Source organism: Numida meleagris, chromosome 9 (assembly GCF_002078875.1).
Source record: "Numida meleagris isolate 19003 breed g44 Domestic line chromosome 9, NumMel1.0, whole genome shotgun sequence".
In the NCBI taxonomy this organism is placed as follows: Eukaryota; Metazoa; Chordata; class Aves; order Galliformes; family Numididae; genus Numida; species Numida meleagris.
In genome coordinates this window covers 6043056-6065877 of record NC_034417.1, presented here as the reverse complement: position 1 = coordinate 6065877, position 22822 = coordinate 6043056, and the positions used below count along the sequence as shown (strand labels likewise).

Here is a 22822-nt window from a genome sequence, read left to right as displayed (position 1 = left end):
TATTGCAGTCATTTAAATTATTCCATCACAATGCCCTATTACAGAAGTGTGGAAGTATAAAAGAAGATAAAAAACAAAAGCGCTTAATGTAAAAAGCTGTTGTTTATTGAATCAAAGGTAATGTCTCAATAAAAATGTATTTCATTAACTTAGCTGTTTCTTCTATTAGCACGTTAACTTTGTAATGAGATGCTTAGAAACGTGGTATGGGTCATCTGTTTGAAATGACTCACTGAATACTTCGTCAAGACAGCTCTGAATCTGGAAGGAACATAGTCTGAGTTTGGTCCTTTGATACCAGAGCTGTATCACTGAGTCTCTGGGTGTGTTGCAGTGGAGTACTGTTCCTGTTCCCCAACTCAGTTACCACAGTTCTCAGAATTAACTCTTCCCAGAATCAGAGTTTTAGATACTATGGCAATATAGCCAAGTGCTTTCCAGGCTAATTAAATCTGAGATTGCCAGAGGACATCTGGGTTCACCTATTCTCATATAGGAAGTTCCATTGGGTGGGGATTTTTCAGTTCCATTCTCAAAACAGCTAAATGACAGAGCCTGATTCAACAAGTGGAAAATAAGAAGCTAGCCTTCCTGAATAAATCAAGATCATGTAAATCTAATAAGATAGCAAATAATCTTTCAAGATTTCTTATTTTGTCCAGTAACAGAAATAGGAGAAACAGTTTGCATACTCTGCCTCGTTTCTTTCTGATACACAGTATCTAGAAACTGGAGCTCTTCTCTGAATCTTTTCGCACTATGTGCCTATGTTCAAAAATAGTTTAGAACATCAATACATTAATAGTGCAGTTCTTTCTCTTTTCTGTAACTGACTTTTGCTTTTCACATCTTGAGACACAGCTGAGATTAAATATGCTTTACAAGTAAATGCCAAAAGATGCAATGTAGAACAAGATCAGGTTACAAGAGACATGAAACTATGTGGAACAAGCATTTCAATTTAGTGTTCTTGTTTAAAATCCAATCTAGGCATATTTAAAAGCTCATGCTACATAGACGTGCGTTGGTTTCCATTTGATGTTCAGAAGTGTAACCTGAAGTTTGGGTCTTGGACATACGGAGGCTGGTCCTTAGACTTACAAATGCAAGAAGCAGATATATCTGGCTATATTTCAAATGGAGAGTGGGATTTAGTAGGTAAGCTCTTCATTTCTTGTTTACACTCTGAACTTGCAGCCTTGTCAGCACTTCACTGCTGAAATGGGTAGAGTAAAAATTGGGAAATGGAGACAGAAATTAAATTAATAGATGACCACGCTGATGTTGTTTAAAGGTGTGAGGACATAAGATGAGAATCAACATTAAAAAATGAGCTTGAATTCAGTATGTTTTTTATCTAATTTTCCATTATTACCTGATAAAAATGACTTAATTGGGAATTAAATTTGAAGAAGCAGCTTCACCTATAGCAAGACTTAGAAAGCTGTATTTATCTATTTCTAAAATAATCACTATGAAATACAGAGCTTATTGACATTAATGTTGCGTGTTCTTCCTTTTCCCTCTTACACAGGAGTTCCTGGGAAGAGAACTGAGAGCTTTTATGAGTGTTGTAAAGAACCTTACCCAGATATAACATTCACAGTAACTATGAGACGCAGGACTCTCTATTATGGACTCAACCTTCTTATTCCTTGTGTACTGATATCAGCACTTGCCTTATTAGTCTTTCTGCTTCCAGCAGACTCAGGAGAAAAGATCTCACTAGGTAAACCTTTAATAGGATATTGTAAATATTACCAAATGAAGAAAGTTGTCCTTTTAAAATTTTGTTTTGAACAACCTTAATAAACAAGGAGGAATAGTTTATTTGCCCTATTCTGGTTCATAAACTATTTTTACTGTGTGTGATCCTGAAGATCAGGTGTCACTGTTTAGCCTTTGCTGCAAGCTGTAGGGGACAGGGGAGCTGAGACAGGTAGAAATTCTCGCCAACCAACCAGAAGCACGATGCTTCTTAACTATCATCCTTCAGAAGAAAGGTTTCATTTTTTGATGCTTAATTGCCGAAGGAAAAAATCCATATTCACTGATTAAAGCTTAAGCTTACAAATCTGCATTTGAGCACTTTAACACGGCATTCTCCTTAATGGTTCCTTTTAATAGCAAGTCATGTTAAGAGCCTAGGATTACTTTTTGCCTGCTCAGAAAGACTGATTCCATTTAACTGCTACATTCTATTTTTAATAGCAATTTTAAACTAAATTACTGGCTTGTGAAAGAAGTCTGATGAGTTTAGATACTCGATCCTTAAGATGGTGGTTAGATATGCAATGAAACATTTTGCCTTATTCAACACTGAAAATACACTGGCTTCTACTAAATGAATGCAGCTGTTAAGTGGTGGAGCAGAATTGACACTTCTCCAGAAAACAGTTAAAATGAGTAGTGGCTTCCCTAGCCAAAAACTCCCTCCCCTTTTTTTAAGATGAATTCTTTGTTCCTAAATCCTTTTCCATCTGACAATGGTTCCCTGTTGTTTTAGATTACTCCTGAGAAAAGAACAGGGCCCTGTTCCGAGAGATGGAGACTTGTGAAAAATCAGCTGTCACAGCTTGCACACAGCCACATGCAGAACCCAGCCACCCGTACTGAAAAACATCCAAGTCTGTCCAATACAACAAAGCAAATTTATTTTTCAGGAATCTTATGTAGTACACTGCCTGTAGATTCCATGCCAATTAATCAAGTCTCATAAGCTCAAATACCACAAATCACATCACGTTTCTAAAGCAAATGAGGAACAAGAAGTACTTTGATTCACCTCAGCTAATTAGCAAATGGTGATAAAAGCTGAAGTTACAAAGATCTAAAAATATATATGCCCGTGCAAGTTCAGAAAACTGAAACTATATTAAAACTCTCCTAGTCACAGCAGTGCCCTGGGCCAGCACTGGGATCAGCTTGGTCCCCCTGCCACCCTGACCCTGTGGCTGCCAGGGCAGGACAGGAGCACCACGGCTGCTGGCCCAGAGGTGCAGTGGGGATACAGCTGTCTGGCAGAGAGCACTGTCTCATGTTCACTTGCTGCTGCTTACTGCCTTGTAATTACGAGCTACTAACCTGCTTTCATACTTCACGTTTATTTTTCAGGTATAACAGTTTTATTGTCTCTCACTGTCTTCATGTTACTTGTGGCTGAAATTATGCCAGCAACATCTGATTCTGTCCCCTTAATTGGTAAGCTAACTGCAGCTTTTATTCACTTTTATTTTTTGTCAAATGAGAAGCAGTGACTTTGCATGAAAGCCAGCAGTAAAGCAAACTACACGTACAGTGGCCTGCTGTAAATGAAATAGAAAACAATGCTCAGGACTGACTCTGCATGAGCGTACAGCAGTGACTTCCTAGGGATACAAGGTGCCTGACCCCTCTGTGTGGGGAGCGAGGAAGAGATGCACTGCAGGAAGGAACACCATCACCAGCAAAGGCAGCATAGCCAGAGCTTGCAGGGAGCCTCAGAGACTGGGAGAGGAGATGGGACACTGAGAATGGCAGCAGGGCTGTGGCAGGGGATTGCCAGCCCTCCATGAGGGCTTGCGAGCAGCCTGCGTTTCCTCAGTGCAAGACAACATGTGTTGCCAATTGAAGAGTGTCTCATGCATGTGATGCTTTGTACAACTTCTGTGCTGTCTGGTCTGAGCAAAGTAAAAAGAGAAGCGACATCTCATTATTGGAGAGTATAAGGGAGTCAGTTTCCCATATAAGCTGCAGTTGAGATGCTACTGGTGAGACATGAGGAATATGCAGCTGGGCACAATGAAATCTTCCTTGTGCAATTGTTCAAGGAGAAGCAGAAACTTTTAAAAAGAAATAACCAATCTCTAAGCTACCGATGAAAAAAAAAAAAAGAGGACCGCTTTTTCAGGGTTGCTTAGGAAAGGCAGGTGCTCAGTTCCACTGAGACAATTACTGAAGGTTGCCCACCCTCTCCAAACAACGGCTGCTTTCTGCTTTTGAGAAATCTTTCACCAGTACCTGAAGTCACACATATCGCACTACACTGGAAAAACAACTTCATGATACTTTTACGTGTACATAAGCACTGCTTATAGTAGATATAAAACAACATCTGCCAAAGTATATCGCTATAATTGTTTATTTTGCAGCTCAGTATTTTGCCAGCACCATGATTATTGTTGGCCTCTCTGTTGTTGTCACTGTTATCGTTCTACAATACCATCATCATGATCCAGATGGAGGGAAAATGCCTAAATGGGTAAGGTTTGATTTTAACGCTCTATCCATTGCATAAATATCCAGATTAGAGATGTGAGACAGGAGCTAGTGACTCTTTTTTACTACTTATGGTTAAATAAAAATCAATGTATATATCCTTGCATTTTGTTTTGAAAGGCAGTTTCACCAGAAACGATGTGTCCAGATACCTTTCTTCTGAGAGAGTGAGAGAATATGAATGTTATTCATCTTGTTTGTCTATAATCCAAATCTTCTTTACGTCAGCTAGAAGCACCTCAGCATCTTGCTGGAACCTAAATATATAAATGAAGATGATTTTCAAATAAGCTGCATATGTCAGAAGTGAAGCAGGTAGAAGGAAAGAGCAGGGTGCTGGTGGAGATTACAAATGCACGGTACAGACTAGCATAGAGGTGCAGCTGCTGCAAATTAGCTATTGTGCTTACAGAACTATCAGTTGCCAACAGCACTCTTGTTAAAGATGGCTGCTGAAGGGAAAGTTGGTCTGAAAATTCTGATCTTCACATCTCTAGTAAGAACATTTGTGAAGCACAGAGAAAAACTGAAGTGTTTTTCTAAGAGCAATACCCAGATGCACAGGGCACCCTCATAACTATTTTATTATTACTATTATTATTGCTCACTCCGTGACTTTCTCTTCTTGCTTTGGGGACACGGGTTAGTGGACATGATGGCATTGGGTTGGGGTTGGATTTGATGACCTTTGAGGTCTTTTCCAACCTTAATGTTTCTATGAGTAGGCATAGTGGTGATGGGTCAGCGGTTGGACTTAGTGATCTCAGAGATCTTTCCCTACCTTAATGATTCTGTGATTCTGTTTTGGGACACTGCTCCATAAACAGCTGTTTTTACAAAGAACATCAGTCTCCATGCTGGAGTTACTAAATATTGATGAATATCAGCTAACCATCCAGCCTTTCTGCCCAACAACTCATGGCAGGCTGAAGCCTTAGTAAAGATGAAAAGACCTCTTTTTTTTTTTTCTCTCTCTAGAACAATCAGTTATTATCCCTACTAACAAAATAAAAAGTGTGTAGAGCAGTACCCTGCAGATAAGAGGTGATGAGGTATTCTCTGGTCCATCAACTTTAAAATAAATTTGAATGAAGAATGAAGAGCGATGGCTGAAGATACAAATCCGTAGTGCTGAGTCAAACATTGCCAGAAAACAGTACTGGAGGTACTTTGGTATTGAGAAGCTGAAGTTCACTGGCATTTATTTGGATACTGCTGTTTTGCACCAGGCTGTCAGTTAATAAAATACTATCTTTCTAGGTGAAGCACAATAGCAGAGAAAGAGTAACAAGACAAAAATCTATATTTAATTGGAATGTTAGCCTGGGTATAACATCTACTCTAAGTGGTAATCCACAGTCAGAATAAATGGACCAAATCTAATATTAATTACAGTGCAAGATTTGTATATTATTTAAGACAATAATATCTCATTAGTGGTCTGGAAAAGAAATACTGGAATGAGCTCTTAAAATCTGATTGAAATAAATAATAGAAGCTTGCATCTGAATTGGAACTGTCTCTGGCTTGTCTGCAGTTTCTGTGTGGCTGGATTAAGGCAACGTGGAAAACAATAAAATGATACCCACTAATTAAATTTGCACAATTTTTTTTTAGATTAAAGTAATCTTTCCACTTTTTCTCCATGTTACATACAGATTTGTTTTCTAAAATCAACTGTCATGAAAGTAATATGAGAACAGGGCCAAAACACTGCAAAGGTTAATAGTCTATTCCAGACCAGCATAGCATCTGTTTTAGCAGCCCCCTCCAAGCAGTAATGCCATATGGATTTAATATTAAAGCACAAATATGAATGAAAGAACTGTAATTTGCTGACTACAGTCTAAAGCAGAACTACAGAGACTACTCAAAAAATAGCTTATTTGGTGTTTTTTTATTTATTCGCTGTTTATGGTAAAGACTGCCATATTGCTGCTTGAGCGTAGGGAAAAATCAACACCGTGGAGACTCCCAGTAGGGAGGCAATCCCTGTTGCGATAGTTAGCCTGAGGCAGCCCACAGCACTGCTGGAGTAGGAAAGCAGCCTCAGTGAGTGGCAAACTAACCACCTGGAAAAACACTGCACCATTTTCTAAAACTTCAGCTCAGACTAGGCAGAGACAGTGGAGCTGAGAGTCACAAAGGCTATAGAAATACAAAGAGCTACCAAAGACAGCAGCTGTGTCAAGAGGTGCTTATTCTCAGTAATTTTCTTCCAGACAAGAGTCATCCTTCTGAATTGGTGTGCTTGGTTTCTGAGGATGAAGAGACCAGGGGAAGATAAAGTGCGTCCCGCCTGTCAACATAAACAGCGTCGATGTAGCCTGTCAAGCGTGGAGATGAACGCTGTGAGTGGCCAGCAATGCAGTAATGGGAATATGCTGTATATTGGGTTTCGAGGGCTGGATGGGGTTCACTGCACACCCACCACTGATTCAGGGGTGATCTGTGGGAGGATGACCTGTTCACCAACGGAGGAAGAAAATCTTCTGCACAGCGGCCACCCCTCTGAAGGCGACCCAGATTTGGCTAAGATCCTGGAAGAGGTCAGATACATTGCAAACAGGTTCAGAGACCAGGATGAAGAGGAAGCCATTTGCAACGAATGGAAGTTTGCAGCCTCTGTAGTAGATCGGCTCTGCTTGATGGCATTTTCAGTCTTCACCATCATTTGTACAATTGGTATCTTAATGTCAGCACCAAATTTTGTAGAGGCTGTCTCTAAAGATTTTGCTTAACTCCTATCTACGATTTGATTCTCTGAAGTATGATATGTAGCAAATAAGAGCATATTTCATTGTTTGTTTGCTTGTTTTTAATGAGTATGCTGTATCTCATTGTCCTCTGTCTTTTACCCTCCTTCCTACTCCCCCGGCACACCTCTGGCCCCAGGCTCCTTTCTGATGAGCAGCACCTTTTCAGAAGGGGAGCCAGGGATCCCTCCCTGGGCTGCGTCCCAGCAAATCTGAGCACTTCGCCGTGGGAGATGCAAAGCGAGTGCAAGTCCCTTCAGAATGAAAGGGTATTGCTCTGGCATCTTTTACGCATTTCAAACTAGCTAGTACATAAATCAATAGGTAGGTAATGCCAGAAGTGTCGTTTCTTCCAGAATTTGCTTTAAAAGATAGAAGTTAGCCCACCTTAAATGTTTGAGTAAGTCAGAAAAGAAGCCCTTATGTTTAGGAGAGGATTAAATCTCTATGATGGAAGCTCAAACAGCAGAGAAAAAAAAGGGTAAAAACACCTTGCTTTTCAGTTGCTGGTTCTTAGTGAGTATGGAGCTCTCAGCTCACTCACAACCAGTCACACCTTTAAATCCCTCAATAAATTTTACATAGAGCTTATGTGAGTATACAGGATTCTGATTTTGCCTGAGACACCAGAAAGATGCAAGTCAAGATGAAACAGCACATATCTTGTCCTTCTGTCGCTTCCTGGACTTGACCTAGAAGTATGGCCTGGATTCTTAAAAAGGCTTCACAGTAATTGCGGTGTTTATTACAACTCCCTTCTCTCCAGAAAAACATTCTTTCAACTAATGACTTTGTTGGTTTTTACCCTTTACAATGACATAAAGAAAATGAAGTATTTATGATATATATGTTTTACCCCCATTTGTTGAAAAAAAAAAAAATTACATACACTTGTCTCTTTACTTTTTCTACATTGAAATCCAGTTAACATTAACTTTCTTGTATAGACTTGAACATAATGACAGATCTAAAGCAAAAAACATTAAACCATGAGATCCAGCTTTTCATTTCAAAAAGAAATGTTTGATCTGCTGTTTGCTTAGCCTTTTATAGACCTCTTTCTGTTGAGTCACTGTAACATGTCCTAACAAGAAAACTGCATCCTTTCTGCTTGGTTTATCATTCGAAGAGCACTAATGAATTATAAATACTATATACAAACCATATATATGTCCCAGGAAAGATTAAGACTTAAATACAATTATTTTTAATGAATAGTGCTGAGCTGAGAATACCAAGGTCTGAAACTGTGTGTATAAAATAGCTAAGAACCAGTCTCCTGCTAGTATAGCAATATCCCTGACCATGCTATAAGTGGTAAAAGACATGGGAGAAGATTACTTCAGCATTGACTGCTTGCTTTGTCCTGCAGAACCCTGAATTTTTGGCTGAGGTCGACTGACACACAAATGGAGGCCTGTTGTAGTACCATGTTTTTACCATGAGATAAACTTGAGGCATCTCCCAAGATGTATTAAAATAGTGACTGAAATGCTTGCTCTCCCTCAGTGTCACTTTGTTTTCCAGGGGCAGCTCCCCTGACAGCAAGAAAATCAAACTGCATGCCAAGCAAGCCCAGAGTCACTGCAGTCCATCACCAGAGATAACCCCTTGCTCAAGCCCCTCCATGCCAGATAAAAGGGCAGGAGAAGGGAAAGGGGGGAGGAGAAGTGGAAAGAAGCAGGGTATTTCTCATGGTTCGTGAATTCTGTCTTCATGAAAGTTCATTCAGAATCCCATACTGCAAAGACCTGAGTAAAGTATCTGAGTCCGTCTTGGAATTCTGTCTTGAAACCTTGTCTGAAATTCTTGTGTGAATAATTCACTTTTTTCAGGAACAATTACTAAGAATTAGCCACACAATAATTCCTGCAAGTAATTTCTAGTTTGTAGATTGCATTTAAATAGGAAAATGTGAGTCCAGACTGAAATATGAGTTTTGTTCATTTGTGAATGAGTGTGACACATGCTGCTCTTCTGAGTGACATTTCTAGAACAAGCTTCCTGATACGAATGTTGGTTAGCATCAGTATTTTTCCTTCTGTAAGTAACCCGAAATAGCTATGTAGAATGTTCCATTTAGTCTTGTTTAAAGCTCTGGGGTCTTAGATAAGAATGTTTCAAAAAGAAAAGATGCGTGGGGACTCATGTGATGGGATGCAACTATTGCAATCATGTACCATTTGACACATGTTACACGGGAGGCAGGAGAATAACCCTCTTTCCACCAGAATCCATTTACGTTTTCTGTAGAAGTGATCTTGCTAAGTACAGGAGCTCTTTAAGAGAGGAGGGAGAAAGTGATTTCCGAATTGACAGTAAGCTTGTTTATCAAACGCAGATGCATTTGCACTTAAAAATTGGAGACTGGGGACTGACCTTTAGTGTAATTCCTGCCTAAGTTTGTATTTCTGGAATTGTACTGTCAGCAAATACCAGCATCATGCCTACACTACTGCCTTTAACACTGGAAGGAGTAATGAAGATGCACCAAGGAGAAAAGCGAATTCTAATTTTCCCCACTGTCAACACAACCCATAAACATTCGCTAAGAACATAGTTATAAACTTCAAATACAACAGTGACAGTCTCTGTTATTTTGCACCTAGGAGTTAAATTTTCAAATGACTGAGCTGAGCAAAATTGGTATGTTTCTTGTCAAATTGTGTGTGTCAAATATTTATCTGTGCACTAAACAATATTTTGATCTAAATGCTGGGAAAATATTTATAGTTCCAGACATACAGATGGGAATAAATACTGTATACAGTACGTGTATATAATATTATAGACATATATAAGGATCTGTTATGATCTTAAGAGTCCAGAAAGTAGGATAAGCAAGTGGTTCACCACAACTAAGCTATGACTCATCTGACAAATTGAAAAGCTCACTCCAGAGGTCAGCTGTCATGTACAATACTATGTGAACAATGTATATTACTTTTTCTGTTTTTATATTGAATTGTATTGAATATTTAAAAAACTTTTTAATATTTAAAAACAACTATTTAAGCATTAATGCCAAAAAGGTTCCAAACAAAATTTTAAAACGTTAGTTTTAAATACAGATAAATTATTTAAACAGTATTTAAATTCATAAATTATTTTATATAAGAATTGATATTACTATGTGAGACTCTTTTTAAAGGTTTCTTTAAATTCTCTTTACAATCTCTGTAGCTGCAGGATGTACTCTCAGTTCACCTGTGACAATTCTACTTTTCATTTTCTTTACCAAGAATAGAAGGTAAACCAAAGTCATGGGTTTTGTTTGTTTTCCCTTTTGTTATAGTCTTTTACATTAAGAAATAGTAAGTAGAGGGCATTAGAAAGTGATATTACATCTGTCAGGTACTGACTGTCATATAAGCAATTCAATACTTTTTCAGTCCAGTACAAATAAAAGATTTAGATCAAGAGACTTTTGATTCTTTCTCATTTTTCTAAGACAGAAACAAACTCAAGCAGTAAAGACCATGAATAACCATAAAAGAAAGAAAAACATCTTTGAAAATAGCATTCTGTGATGAGAAAGCTCTTTGATAATTAAAAACACATCATATCCTCCCATGTCCTCCTAGGAAACCAGTCCCACACCAAATACATACTATCTTAGTCATACATGGGCTGTCAAAGTTAACTGAATAGGAATGAAATGCTAAATATGCTTTGGACTGGCCTCAATTAATTCTCCTCAAAGCTTCGCACAGAAAAAATAATAGCGAAGGAAAAAGCAAATCAATCCCAGCTAAATAAACTGCTGATTTATTATGCTACAAGGTTCATTTATTGGCTACTGGTGAAAAAAAATACCCAGTCAGTAAAGTGCCCCCCCAGCTGAGAGAAAAACCTGGCAGTGTAGGTTTCTATAGACAAAGGTGTGAGTTGTATTGCCCACAGGCTGAGAGCTTCCTGACAAAAAGCTTTCTATCTTTACAGCATCCTGCTGAGCACATTCCAGTAGTGAGAAGCAAGGGTTGCTGAAATACAAGTAACCCAAGACGTCATTCTCTCATTTCTCCCACGCTTGTAAAGAATCACTGATGAAGACTAGTTTGGTTGAGATCACCACACGCAGTCATACAGCCCGCAGTCATTATGAAGGCAGTCTGGTTTTGGCGAGGAGCTGCCACTGGTCACACAGTCAGGTACATACGTGAGGCTCACACTGAGGGCTGCTCACTTAGCCAAGCCAACGTGTAGGACCTCTCTCCTGAAGCACTGACCAGCACAATGGATACACTGCCTCAGACTTAATATTACAGCATGGTTGCACAGGTTGAGTACCATGCATCCTATAGGCAGCATCTGGCACTCTGTATAAGCCTATCATCACACATACTCCATCTCTAAAGCACTTGGAGGTTGTCTGCTACCACTCTCAGACATCTGGTTGGTTCTTATGCAGACTGAAAGCTGCAGTGGTTTAGCAGCTGACACACGAGCAGCTCCAGTTCATTGCTCTGTGAGTGGCAACGTCCATGAGAGCATTGGGTCTTGTGGCTGCAGGGAGTACCAGTACCAGCCAGGCCATTTTAATCCTGCAACAACAATCAGAATATATTTTCTCTTCATCAGAACTGATATCTTAGCCTAACCTCGTTATATTTTAAAATCAGTATATCCCAAAAGGCTGTCAACAGAATCTGCACACAGAATTAAAGCAAATCTAACCTGAAAATCAAATGAGAGTTTACCAAGACTATAGTCATAAATGAAAGCCTTTCGTTGTTGCTGTGTCTTACATTGCATTTGCTGCTTAGAGGAAAAGCTTAACATAATGTTTATTTCTGCTATTAGACAACTTGCAGATAATGACGTAGGCAATATACATCAACTTCTCACATGATCTCATTCTCTACTGACCTCTTCCTCCCCATTCACTCCCATGGCAATATTCAGAATTGCAATTTATTAACAGAGCATGACAGTGTTCAAGGCCAAAACTTAGTATCAGTGCTTTATCTGCTTCCTTGCTGTGAAGATATCACTGGGTTTTCAGAACTGCAGTCACTCATAGCTGTAATTGTGCCACAAAGCAATAGTAGTTTAAAATACACAGATAATTTAAACTACTTTGTATTTTTTTTCCTTTAAAAAATTAAATTGGAACCATGACATGATCTGTTGCTACTTTGGGGTGTGTGTATATGAGAACAATATCTGCAGATGTTTTCATTCTATCTAATCTCTTCAGGATATAATCCAGTGCCAGTCAAAGGCAGAGGAATCTTTCTACTGAGTCCAGCAGTCTGGGATCAGGACCGTGAGCAGTCCAACGAATCTCACAGTTATCATTTACGTATTACTGTGGTTCATGGCAGGCATGCAGATGAATTAAGAATGAACTATTAAATATTTATATTAGATTGGCTTTAAGTTTAGAAGCCAAAAATCTGGGATCTGATCCCAGAACAAGATATATCCACAGCATTCCTTAAGCAGTATTATCTTACTTCACTGTACACATGGCTTACATACAGCTGTGAAGCATTTCCACAAGTTTGCTACCACACAGGAATTCCAGTTTAGGATTGCTTTTGCTGACGTGACATGTTCGTTGCACCATCCTTCTTATCTCCAATTTCTGACCAAAAGAAATCTAGTTAGCAGACTATGCTGGTCAGAAAAAAAAGCATTACAAGACCACTGTTCTGAAAGGAAATACAACCTTAACCCTTTGACTTAAGAGAGGCTGTAGTCACAAAATTTGATGTCATTATGCCAACACGTGCACGGGAGGGAATACGCTCCTACTGAATATTCACACCAACGCTGCAGTGCGCATATACCTGTGGCAGTGGAGAGGGCCTTCAGAGATGGCAGCAATATTCTTGCAGGGTTAAGCCTCCTAGCCAGCTCCACTGCAAAGGATGTAAAGGGAACAAGTGTTTTCCTGGTTCTCCCGGCTATTCTAGTGTAGGTATAATGAGAAGATACTATTTTAAGCACTGGTAAGTGCTTAATCCAGCTTGAGAGATTTTTTTTTTTCTTTAGGCTAGATAACAATGTACTTGAAAGAGATGGGCTGCAGCCTGTAGCTCAGCACAATAATGATTTGGCTAAGACAACTGAGGGTTTGTTTTTTTTTATCTTGCCTTCTCTGCTGGGGAAAAGGGTACATTCTCTCAGTATTTGAAGAGATAAGGGAGACTAAAGAGCATTTTAGGTGTTCCTGCTTCTTTCTGGACTCCCTCAACCTAATTCTGCTGTTGCAGACCATCCTATCATTCCCACAGATACATTAGGCACATTAGGATGCTACACTCTGGTTCACTGTTTTAATGTGTTTTCAAAATGCCTGAAGCTTTAAATACCTTTATTCTGAAGGCACTCACAAATATGCTTGTAAGTATCACCCTTTTCAACCAGATTGGTAAGACTGCTCTCATAATACAGCAATAATTCTTTTGCAATAGAAACAAATCCATACAGAGCAGGTGATAATAATACAAGTGTTATCCACATGAAGTGTTTTCTGAAAAGACAGGGAAAGCTTTGCTGCTGGCCCTGTTGAGAAATGCAGATCAGTGCCTTTTCTGCAGCCCTAAGGGACATATCAGGATGCCCCTGGTCCCCATGAGGAGGCCATCAGGAAGACAGAGCAGGCTTTTCACAGAAGCATCCTGTCAGGTCCCTCCAAAGGCTCCTTGCTCTGGCTGAGCAAGGCCTTGTCCTCCAGCTTCTCCTTATGGGGCCTGACCTCCAGCCCTGAACCATCTCTGTGACCCTCTGTTAAACTCACTATAGGTTACCAGCATCTCTCTTGTTCTGGAGGGGCCTGAAACTAGGCACAGTATTCCAGACACTGCCTAATGAGTGCTGAGTTGAGAGCGCTTCCTTCAGTCTCGGGGCCATCTGTTACAACTCAGCATACTGTTGAATGTCTTTGCTGCCAGGGCACTGGGCTGGCTCATGCAGCCTGCTGGCTACTAAGGCTCTTTTTCACAGAGCTATCTCTCAGGCCCAACCTGTGTCAGCACAGGGTATTCTTTCTTCCCAGGTGCAGGACTCTGCATTTTTCCTCACTGAATATCAGCAAGCTGTTGTTGGCCCGTTCCTCCAGGCTATGTAGGTCTCTATGGCAGCCCTACTATCGGAGATGTCCTGAGCTGGGAATCATTACAAACTTGGGGAAAGAGCCCTCCATCACCTCCTTCTAGACTGCTGATAAAGACATCAAACAGGACCAGGATAGATGTCCTGCAGTTATCCACTTATTTTTGGACTTTGAGTATGACCATGACCACCTGAGTTGATCACCAAATGAGCACAGTTTTTAACCTATCCAGCTGTCATTTACAATTTGAGTTTTTGAAAACAAGTTTTCCTTTATCTCTCTTTTTGTTTTTCTTCCCTAAGCAAGTCTTTGACATAGACTGAAGAATCCTTCATAACTTTTAAAAGTAATGCTCTCCTGCCTGTTCACTAATAGCCTATTAGAAGTGGTTTCACGAAGTCACACTGGCTGCAGCAAAGCTATAGTTCAGATTAGAGTTCAGTCAGCTTCAGCAAAGGACAGTATGAACATCCTTCTTTTTGTCCTTCTTGACTATCAGAAATGGCCTTACTCTGCTCTAAGCTGAAACCAGGTTAACAATACATACAGCATTCATAGATCTTTCCTCACTAAATCAATTTTGTAACGTATTGAATTGAAAAAGCTGCATCTCTTCTCTGCAGTCTAGGTTAACATTCAATTTCCTATACAGAATTAGCAAAGAGCTGCTATAATATTAATTTTACACAGTGTATGTGTCATTTATAATTGAAAGTAACTTCCAGTTAAGAGACTAGAAACTCCTATAGAACAAGCTATCGAAATATCTTCTCTTTTAAAATAAGCTCTTAAAGGTAAAAGGAGGATTTGAGGGACTGACAGAGAATGAGGGAAAGTGCACTTGATGAGAGGTGCAGCACGCATCAGCAGTACCAGAGCACACGGGTCTCACAGCCCGCAGGGCAGTTCCTCCGAGCAGCGCATGCTGCTCAGGCCTGATGTGGCCGAAGGAGAGCAGGGCCAGGCTGACAGGGGACACATCAGCCGCAACTGGCAACATGTCACTCTGGGCCCTTAGAGTGCATGTACACGGCCTCATTTGTGGCATTTTATTTGAACAGCACTTAATTCAATGACGCACATACACACATCCAGATTTGGTCTCAGCTTGAAGCACTCTTGTCCCTTTTATCTAATTCAGAGAACATCTCCACTGGCCTCCCCATTTCCATGTTTACATACAAAACCTGCCTCTTGAGGAAGACCGAGTTAAAACAAAAGACACTGAAAGATGTAAATAAATGTTTATATATATTCTGAAATCTGTATGCAGATAACTGTCTAAAATATGGTATATATTAGCTTAAAATCAGTATGGTTTTTATTGCTAGAAATATACTAGAATTCATAGCTTTCCCATCATTTTCCAGTTGTTGTAATATGCCAGGGCTTTGAGTTATTAATATGCCTGCTGATAAATGATAAGGAAAATGACCTTCTTGCTGGAATTTTGCAGTGATCCGTGTGGACTGAATGGCGTGCAAATGAAAACTCTGAAGGCCAGCACAGCTTTTAGCCCTAACCTCCGGTCTTCTAGAAAAGCTCGCTGTTCATTTTCAATCATTTAATGGATGTTCTGTGCGCTTGGTAGAATCCAGCTCATAATGAATTGCACTGCAGTGATCTAAAGCATCCAACCTCAATTCTGAAAGAGGGGATTCTTACCCATTAACTATAACAATAAAAGCCTTTTCATTTTCTCATGCACTTTCCCTAATATACCAGAAAATGTCATATCTACATACAGCAATATAAAACCTGCACTGTACAAATTCAGAGACTTGCACCTCCAGGCATTGGCTTTACCATATTTTAACAGTAACTCTACATCTGCGTAATTGACAGGAGACTTAGAGCAATATTATATACAAAACACATTCTCATTCTACAGCTTCTGCAAACTGTTTCATCCTACTAAGTCCCCAAGAATAGCTGTATCATATCATTTGCATGGAACGCAAGAGTAAAAACAACTGAGAGATGTTTTTATCATAGCTAAATAACATCAGAACTTATTGCATAAAAAGATTTTTGAATTATAGTTTTTGTTACCTTTATTATAGAAACCGAGTTTGGACCACTGAGGATCAAAACCTACTTATTCTCTAGTTCTTTGAGATATCCATGCTGGCATTTTTTCACATCTCAATTTTCTCATTTGTATGCAGCATTCGGCAAAAGAGCTTTTAATACTGACCATTTTCATTAAGGGATCTCACCTCTGGAATGGGTGAGGAATGTCTTCTCTTTAACAGTGTCATAATGGAAAACTTAGCAGTCTTTCTATTAGGCCATGAATGGCATAAGTGATTTGGAAAAATGATCTGTGTTAGGGAGCATCATGCATACTCCACAATACTTTTCTTCAGTCAGTAGCAGCATTCATTTTCCATTCAGTTGGCAAAAATAAGCATCTGGCATTCCATAAAATACTTTAAGACTAGAACCAGCAGACCAAAACTAGAACTTAAAGAAGCTTGCGAAGCAAGATGCGTTTTCTTCACAAGAGTATTTCAAAGGAAAGGATAAGGCAGTCAGTTTTCACTTCCCGCACTGCAGAGGACTCAGACTTCTATTTTGTAACAGAGCAGAGCATCAGCTCTTGCTGAGTCAGAAAGCTGCTGAAGATGTGTGCGTGGAAATGCTCGCCTGCAGGCAGGCCCTGAGTCACATCGCTGTTCCGTACCAGCCAGGTATCTGCAAAGAAGAGGAACTGCAGCGGCTCCTGGCAGGCGGCACTTCAGCGAGGGCAGACTTCTAAAGGAAAGTTCAGCCTTTTCTCCAAGAGTTCCTCTTTGCTTCCCTAGCTAACAAGAGTGTGAACACAGAAAAATACTCAATCATAGAGTATTTAGAAAGTTTTATGTACATAATTTATTTTCTTATGAAGTGAAGAGAAATATGCACATACAACTGTGCCAGAAAAGTGATTTTTTTTTTCTAGTTCGGCTGAGAGCATATTTACCTCTAATTCACTGGCTGCAGAGTTTAAGGCAGAGCTGAGGGAAATTTAACCATTTAATATATGTTACTATGTACTCTACCTGAACAAAATCTTTTTTTTTTTCCGGTTAGTTTTTTTGTTTAAAGTGTAAAAAGCTTCAAGTCTTCAAACAACTGAGCTTTAGGTAATGCTTTTAAAGCAGTCTAAATGCTCTAGGAACCTCAGCCCTGTTTCAGAACAGATTTACACACACAGAGCTGAAGGGCTCATATTCTCAGAAGGGGCTGAAGGCCTCTACAGATTTGGGTTGAAAGCATTTTTCAAAGCAAGTCTGTTGAACATTCACTCCTACTAAGAGAGTCAGCATCTGAAGCATACAAAAGAATGTAGGTGGAAAGACCATGTGTACGTTGCTGGTGATATTTGTGCAAATATGAGTGCTCCATGTTGCACAGAGCTGGGCAGAGTGGTACTAATAACCCCCACTGCAAATGCTGGCAGTTATACCAGATGTATGGTAAGCATTTTCCCTGTACCTGAAGGTTGTCTTCCCAGAATAGCTCAAGAACCTCAATTTAAGTGACCCAAGCCAATGAAATGATGAACTGCATTTATTGTGATTGCAGGTAAAGCAACGGTTTCATAGTTTGCTCTTCATAATCAACTAGAAAATGCTTTCAAGGAAATTAATTTGAAAAGATCAAAGAACTAAAATAGAAAGAAAACATCACTATTGAAGTAACATCACTATTTGAAGTAACATACCAGATCTGCAGCCACCAAGATGGAGAGGTAATACTGAAGCTTTGCAAAATGACTGCAGCCATTTCCTCCCGCTTACACCAGAACACCCAAACCACGCAACAAAAACCTAAAGAAGGTGAACTCTCCCAAAAGTCCTCTCAGTCAGCATTAATGCAGTGTACCTTTCTGGCTGCAGAACACATGCATGCCAAGTGACATGCATTCAGATGCACATTTGTCATGTACTGTGAAAGCTGCAATCTGTGGAATTCAGCATCTATGTGAAAAATACAGCTTACTTTCTGAGCTTTAATCTGCTCACTTCCATCTTGCTTGATCCTGTCACGTGATGTCCCAGGACTGAACAGAGATCAGTGCACAGGGTCACGATACTGGTTTTAAACAGGAGTTTAAATAAAGGAAGACTAAGTGCTATTTACAAGGTGTATACACATTGCTCAAATTAACCTAAAGAGACTCCATGTTAATGCAGATTAAAACAAAGTAAAGAAAGAAAAAAAACCACACAACTCGCTTTAAAAAGTTGCTCTGTATGAGGTTGCTTACTCTTGCAGGCTGCTCTGAAAGGAAGGAAGCTGACAAACCAGCTGGTAAGGATGAGAATAAGTGTGTTTTGTTCTGAAAAATGGTGGAAGAGGGAAATTAGGGGGTGCTCTTTGGGAAAGATAAATGACTTCTCAGGGGACGCAGAGAATGAATTAGAAATCCTCAGAAACAAAGACTGAGAGAACAGACTCTGGTGCTCTGGGGGGGACAGCCTGACCACAGACAGTATACACTGTCTGGAGGTCTTTTCTTGGTGGTGGTTTTTTTTTTTTTTTAAAACGTACATCTAGCAAGTTTATATGACATCTAGCAAGTTTATATGATTTCTATTAGAAGTTCAGAATATTGTGAAAATGACAATCCCAGCAAAACTGATGTCCAATTGTGGATAAAACACATGATGGAATTTCTACATCTCAGCAGATTTCTCACAGTTCACGTTAATGGGAAGGAAAAAGAGACAAAGCTAATGAAGAAGTACAGAAGATATCTGAAAATTAGGAAGGCTTCTTAGATATGCAACGTCCTGAAAAATGCTCTCTGCACAAACATTCAGCCAGCAACTCAGATGGGCACAAGCTGCTGAAGAGTTAGAATTCAGTTGGTGATAAGAATGACAGCTTTGCCCCATGACAACTACAGCATTGTTGGGAAAAATCCTCTGAAACTATTAGAAAACATTTTCAGAGGGTTTATTTTCAACATTTGGTTTGATTATTGCCCATATCACTGTGCCTAGAAATCGTTAATTTTTATTTTTCTCTTTAAATGGCTCGTCTAATGTAAAAGGCAAACCGACCTCTTATTATGCAGAGGTAGCAAATCAGTATAAAGAGACACGTCCTCTTTGAGGATATGCTTGGGGAGCAGAAGCACTGCAAGTGTGAGCAACACATGCTAATCAGCTTGTAAGAATTGTTGCCTATGCTCGAGCTGGTGAGTCCTGGGCAGGAAATACGTCCTGTCTGCCTTGTGGGCAGTGGGCTCAGACAAGCTCTTCATGGATGACAGTGGTTCGTCATCTGACCTGGAGTATTTCCTCTTCCTCCTCCTCCTCTTGTGGCTTCACAGAGATTGACAGCGCTATACAAGCTAACACAACTGGTATTTGCACACAGACTGTAAGAAACCCACAAATTGTTCCTGACAGTCTTTATTAGCTTGTATTTCCTGAGAGAGCTCCTGGCACAAAGATTTAGAAGGGCAGCTGCTGGGCTCTGAAACCTTCTACTTCCTATCTGCAAAAACACCTTGAATCACTGATGAGAACATCCTAGTGAAATATACTATGTGTACTTATAAAAACAGAGTATGTCTGCCATTACATGAAATCAAGGGACTGAGTTTGACTTCTTGTAAGTCTCTTGTAAGTGGCAGCATGCTGTTTGGGCAAGGAGCCTTCCCAAGGTGAGTGGGAGTACTCCTGCTCTTACAGAAGAGGTAGAGTATAATATATTTAGCAGAGATTGATTACTGACTGGCTTCCAAATGCTACTGCATTATAAACAGCTATATCCCTATGATGATAATTTACTGTTGTAAGGTAAACTGACATGTAAACAGATTTACTCAGTTAAAAAAAAACAGTTGGGGAAACCACCTGGCAAAAAGGCAGACTGGGTATTTATAAGTTGTGCAGTTGTGCCATTTCTTCGTGGAATGTCTCACATTGCATACAATGGAAACACCACAAGGGTGGAATAGCATGGCACAAGTACAGCGTTAGTAACCTGAAAACATCTGTGAACTACACATACAAAAGAGCAGCATCACAAAGACACTTAAGACATACAGAAAAGGTTTTTTTACATACGCATGTGCATTTCTGCGTCAGAAGGGAACATTTTATCATACTGTCAGTGTTGCAGTATCATCACAACTTTCTAGACAAAACAACCATCTTCTTACAAACTTAAGGTGGGTATTGCAAAGATTCAAACAGTGCTATCTTAAGATCTCCCCACAAACTGTTAGGAGATTTACTTTTTAACCAACGTTGCCTAAAATCACTGTATTTCTGAAGCTCATACTGCTAACCTCATTCTGTCTTCCAAAAGGGCATTTCCCTGGAAATTTGTATCATCTTAAAAAACAGATGAAAAAAGCAAGCCATGTAAAAGTCTTTGGAGGGATTCAGTTCTTATATTATTCTAATTAAAAATTTTCCAAGCAGCTTAAGAAAAATGTATAGTGACTCTCAACAGACGGGCCCACTCTGAAGAAATTTTGTTCAAAGATGGGGAATAAGACTGATAAAAGGATTAGTGGGCATGAGGAAGAACTTAAACTGCAGTAGAGTTGATAAAATTCACTATGGGGTTATAATGAAATTTGCTAAAGCCATTAATGCTCAAGATTCCCACTGAGCATAATGGAGTTCAGATTCATCTCCATATAAAAAAAGGACAGCTTCTTACTCTGACTTCATTCTGAGTAGACGCAATTTACACTGTGTAGAGGTTCAAACCACTGTGAATCACTTCCAAGGAGGCAGAAGCTGGCTTTTAACGTGCTTGTTTGTGCAGCAGCTGCAGTGGTGAACATGAAGGAAAGTGTGCAGTCTGATCAAACTTTTGTGTATGGTAGGCAGAAAAAAGTAATCCTATTGCATACCTGCAGTGCAAATCCCACAAGTGACTAAGCATAGTCCTAATGGTTGTATGCTTTTACTTGCCATCTGAATATTGCCCATGAGTCAGGTACGGTTTTCCCTGTCCTTGTCAGACTTCTGAGTGGGGCTGATGATAATGGTAGCATTCCTAAAATGACTTATCAAAGAGTAATGAATTTAGACTTGATTTCTACATTAAGGGACTAGAAGGAGGAAACAAGAGCAAAGGAGGGAGTGGGAAAGAACACCTGAGAGAAGGACATCCTAGTGAAACCTTGGGATTGGAATTCTGCAGATCTACAGAGATCTACGTCAAGCTGAATACATACACTGAATGAAATCTAAGCACAAGAGTGGATGCATGCTTGAACTTCCCTGAGACATCTGCACCTATCACACCTGCAGGAAAATAATCTGTGCATGTATATATTAAAAGATAGGGAAAAAAGCCAGGATTGAAATAAGAGGAATGGGTTGCACAATGCCTGAAGCTTTGCAAATGCCAAACACTATGCTGTTTGGTTACAGAAATCATAATATCACTTTCCTGCCTGGCCTTTCTTATAAACACTGCAACTTCTCAACTTTTTTTTTTTTTAATACCACCCTCCAATTGAGATGGTATCGTATCCTTTGTTACCAGGACCGATGAGATGTAACTGACTTTGATACCTTCCTTAAAAGAAGGCTCAAAATGATTCCCAAGCCATCTTGAAATTTCCTTGCAAATGAACTGATTGCCCCCACGAAGTGGGAAGCCAGCAATGCCCAGTGCAGAAGCGTGTTCACTTAAGTTTGAGGCATTTGTGATTATAAATGAAGGTGAATAAAGGGAAAGATTGGAAGATTGAAAGAATAAACATGTTTATAAATAAAGGTTTGAGGTTTCTTTCCTTTCCAGGCCGTGTTAGCACAAAAGCATCTTGACAAGAAAAATGAAAAAATAACAGCAAGATAACTTGCAGATGTTACCTTATTCACCTCTAGAGTGTTTTTCTATTTAAAATGTGAAATCAAATTTACATTTCAGCTGTGTTCAAAACTAAAATGTAATTACTCTTATATCAAATCTTCAAATTGATTACATGATAGAAAATATTGCTTTCTCCTTCGTGACAGTATTCTGCTTCTCTGACTTCAGGCATCTAAAAGTTTGCCCCTAACTCATCTGCAGGGTTTACAACCATGCAACAGCCTAAGTAGTGCCACCATTCATTCCTGGTTAATATTCCCAGATACAATTTTGTACCAATTTAGTAACAGCTGCATAAGCAATTGATCCTCTCCTACATTAGATCTCATCAGAATGAAATGCGTCCAATATTACGATTGCGGCAAATGTCTCCTACAAGAAAAATTCAAGTTTTCTGGGATAGAAAGCCTTTTGAGGTTTGAAAAGTAAGGAGTATGAGAACAGCAATGTTTGACAGGATTACTGTAATAAAAATTAAACTAAGAAGTCCTGTGAGAAGACACTTAACGACAATTACAGTTGTATGCCCGTAAAGCTAAATTTCTATTAATAAAGACAAACCTGTCCATATTAGCTGTGTCTCTTTCCTCACACACACTAAGTTATAGCACTAAACGATAAGATCACATGCTAATCTCAACTAACAAAGATCAAACAACAGTAAGTAAATGTAATCAACTAAATCAACATCTGCAGATAGAGATTGTCATGAGACATAAATAAATAACTTTACACTGTCTTCCTTTGATAGTTATCCCATGACTGTAGGAAGCTTGTGCAGACTGATTATTTACAGAAGAGCCATATGAAGGTTTATACCCACGTAGGAGAACTTTTCTCTTTTTGTCAGATGGCATCATGTGAAGATATGTCCTCAGGCAAAAACAGATAGGAAGCCTATCGTTGC

At 39.4% G+C, this 22822-nt stretch overlaps 1 protein-coding gene and 1 long non-coding RNA gene across 4 annotated transcripts in view; one reads left to right on the top strand and one right to left on the bottom strand.

Annotated features, from left to right (window-relative positions):
* The window catches only part of LOC110403957 (neuronal acetylcholine receptor subunit alpha-7), a 46495-nt gene extending 36058 nt beyond the window's left edge, over positions 1–10437 (top strand). For both annotated transcript variants that reach the window (XM_021407767.1, XM_021407768.1), the window contains exons 6-10: positions 991–1158; positions 1535–1729; positions 3115–3201; positions 4131–4240; positions 6480–10437. In XM_021407767.1, the coding sequence (XP_021263442.1) occupies positions 991–1158; positions 1535–1729; positions 3115–3201; positions 4131–4240; positions 6480–6998 (1079 nt within the window). In that variant the 3' untranslated portion in view covers positions 6999–10437. The remainder of the gene's footprint in view (positions 1–990; positions 1159–1534; positions 1730–3114; positions 3202–4130; positions 4241–6479) is intronic.
* Positions 1–22822, bottom strand: part of LOC110403962 — an 83511-nt gene that overhangs the window by 7166 nt on the left and 53523 nt on the right. The window lies entirely within an intron of this gene.